At 61.3% G+C, this 1,381-nt stretch overlaps 1 protein-coding gene across 1 annotated transcript in view; it reads right to left on the reverse strand.

The window, feature by feature from the left end:
• The window catches only part of VPS37D (vacuolar protein sorting 37 homolog D (S. cerevisiae)), a 4,322-nt gene that overhangs the window by 2,454 nt on the left and 487 nt on the right, over positions 1-1,381 (reverse strand). The window contains 2 exon segments of the mRNA XM_010854349.1: positions 35-206; positions 317-433. Coding sequence (XP_010852651.1) covers positions 35-206; positions 317-433 — 289 coding nt within the window.

Raw genomic sequence — 1,381 nt, forward strand, 5'->3', positions numbered from 1 at the left:
CCACCCCGGGGCAGTTCTCCCCGCCGTCCCTCACCCAGTCGCTGCAGCTTGTCTGCACAGCTCTCGGCCACCTCCCGGAGCTCCTGGTACTTGATGGCCAGGGCAGTGCGGCCCATCTCCAGGCGGGGACGCAACGCCAGATTCTCCTTGGCTAGCGCGTAGTTGGAAGCCAGGCACGCCTCGCGCTCCAGCTGCAGGCCTTGGAACTGCCGGCGGGGAAGAGCCCAGAGGCCCATTCAGGGACTCTCCCCACAGCCGCCGACTGCCCCCCAACCCAGGCGGCAGTGCCCACAGGCCAAGCCAAAGGCACCCCAACCTCAGGATGGCGAGCCAACAGGTGGAGGGGCTGGGAGAGCCCAGACCCCACTTTGCCTCGGTTTCCTAGTCCACAAAGTGAGCTTAAAAACGTCTCCCTTATAGGGTTGTTGGGAGACTGAAGTGAGGAAAACTACGAAGGTCTCTACAAATGTTAGTTAATTTTTAATTTTTCAATTAATATGTCTGCTCAGGTCCCCGAGGAGCCCCCCTCCCTCCTCTGTCCCATTTTCCATGCATGGGCAGCTTCCCTCTCATTCCAGGCCTTTGTCTGCTTCCTCTTCAGGTGTTTGCTCCGAAAACACTCCCCATCCCCTGCTCTGACTCTCCAGAGTGAGGTGTTCACCCTGTCCCTGACTGGCACCCCCTCACACACACACACCCCTCCTCGCACTCCTCGTCTGCCCTCCAGTGGAATCCCCACACCCCAAGGAATACACACCCCCTTTTCCTCCCCGATCCCCTAGCACCTGCTCCCAGCTCTCCTTCTCTTGCAGAAAGCAGACCCCTTTCTTTCCTGGCCCTGGAGAAGGCTTTTTCCTTCTGTTACTAGGCGGGCCAAGCCTCCCCTCCCTGCCCCTGGAGAACGCACTACCCTCCATCTGTCCCCTATAGGATGCACATGGCCCTCCCGCCTGCCTCCCTCCAATGTACACTTTCCCTTTTCGCCCCCCACAGACAACCAGCCCGGGCCTATCTCCTGTGAAATATACAACTTTCTCTCATGGTGGCCTATGGAACACACACCTCAGCTTTCAGTACCCCTCCCCAACGGAAAACACAAAGCCCCTTCTTCCACCCCCGGCATACGGACACCCTCCCAACGGTGCCCCCAGGTGTCAAACAGGCCCCTAGTTCTCCCTATGGAAGGCGCCTCCCCTTTCTGGCCCTACAGAACGTGGGTGTGCGAGCCAGGGCCCCCCACAACACGGGCCCCCCACAACACAGCCGCCCCCCGGAACACACCTCCCTGGAGCATCCGCCGTAGGACACGCCTCGCGGCCATCCCTGGGGTGCACGGGCGCCTCCCTGGGTCTCCGGCGCGCCCCACCCGCCCCAGGCCAGC

The sequence above is a fragment of the Bison bison genome, unplaced genomic scaffold (genome assembly GCF_000754665.1).
Source record: "Bison bison bison isolate TAMUID 2011002044 unplaced genomic scaffold, Bison_UMD1.0 scf7180017864340, whole genome shotgun sequence".
NCBI classification, from domain to species: Eukaryota; Metazoa; Chordata; class Mammalia; order Artiodactyla; family Bovidae; genus Bison; species Bison bison.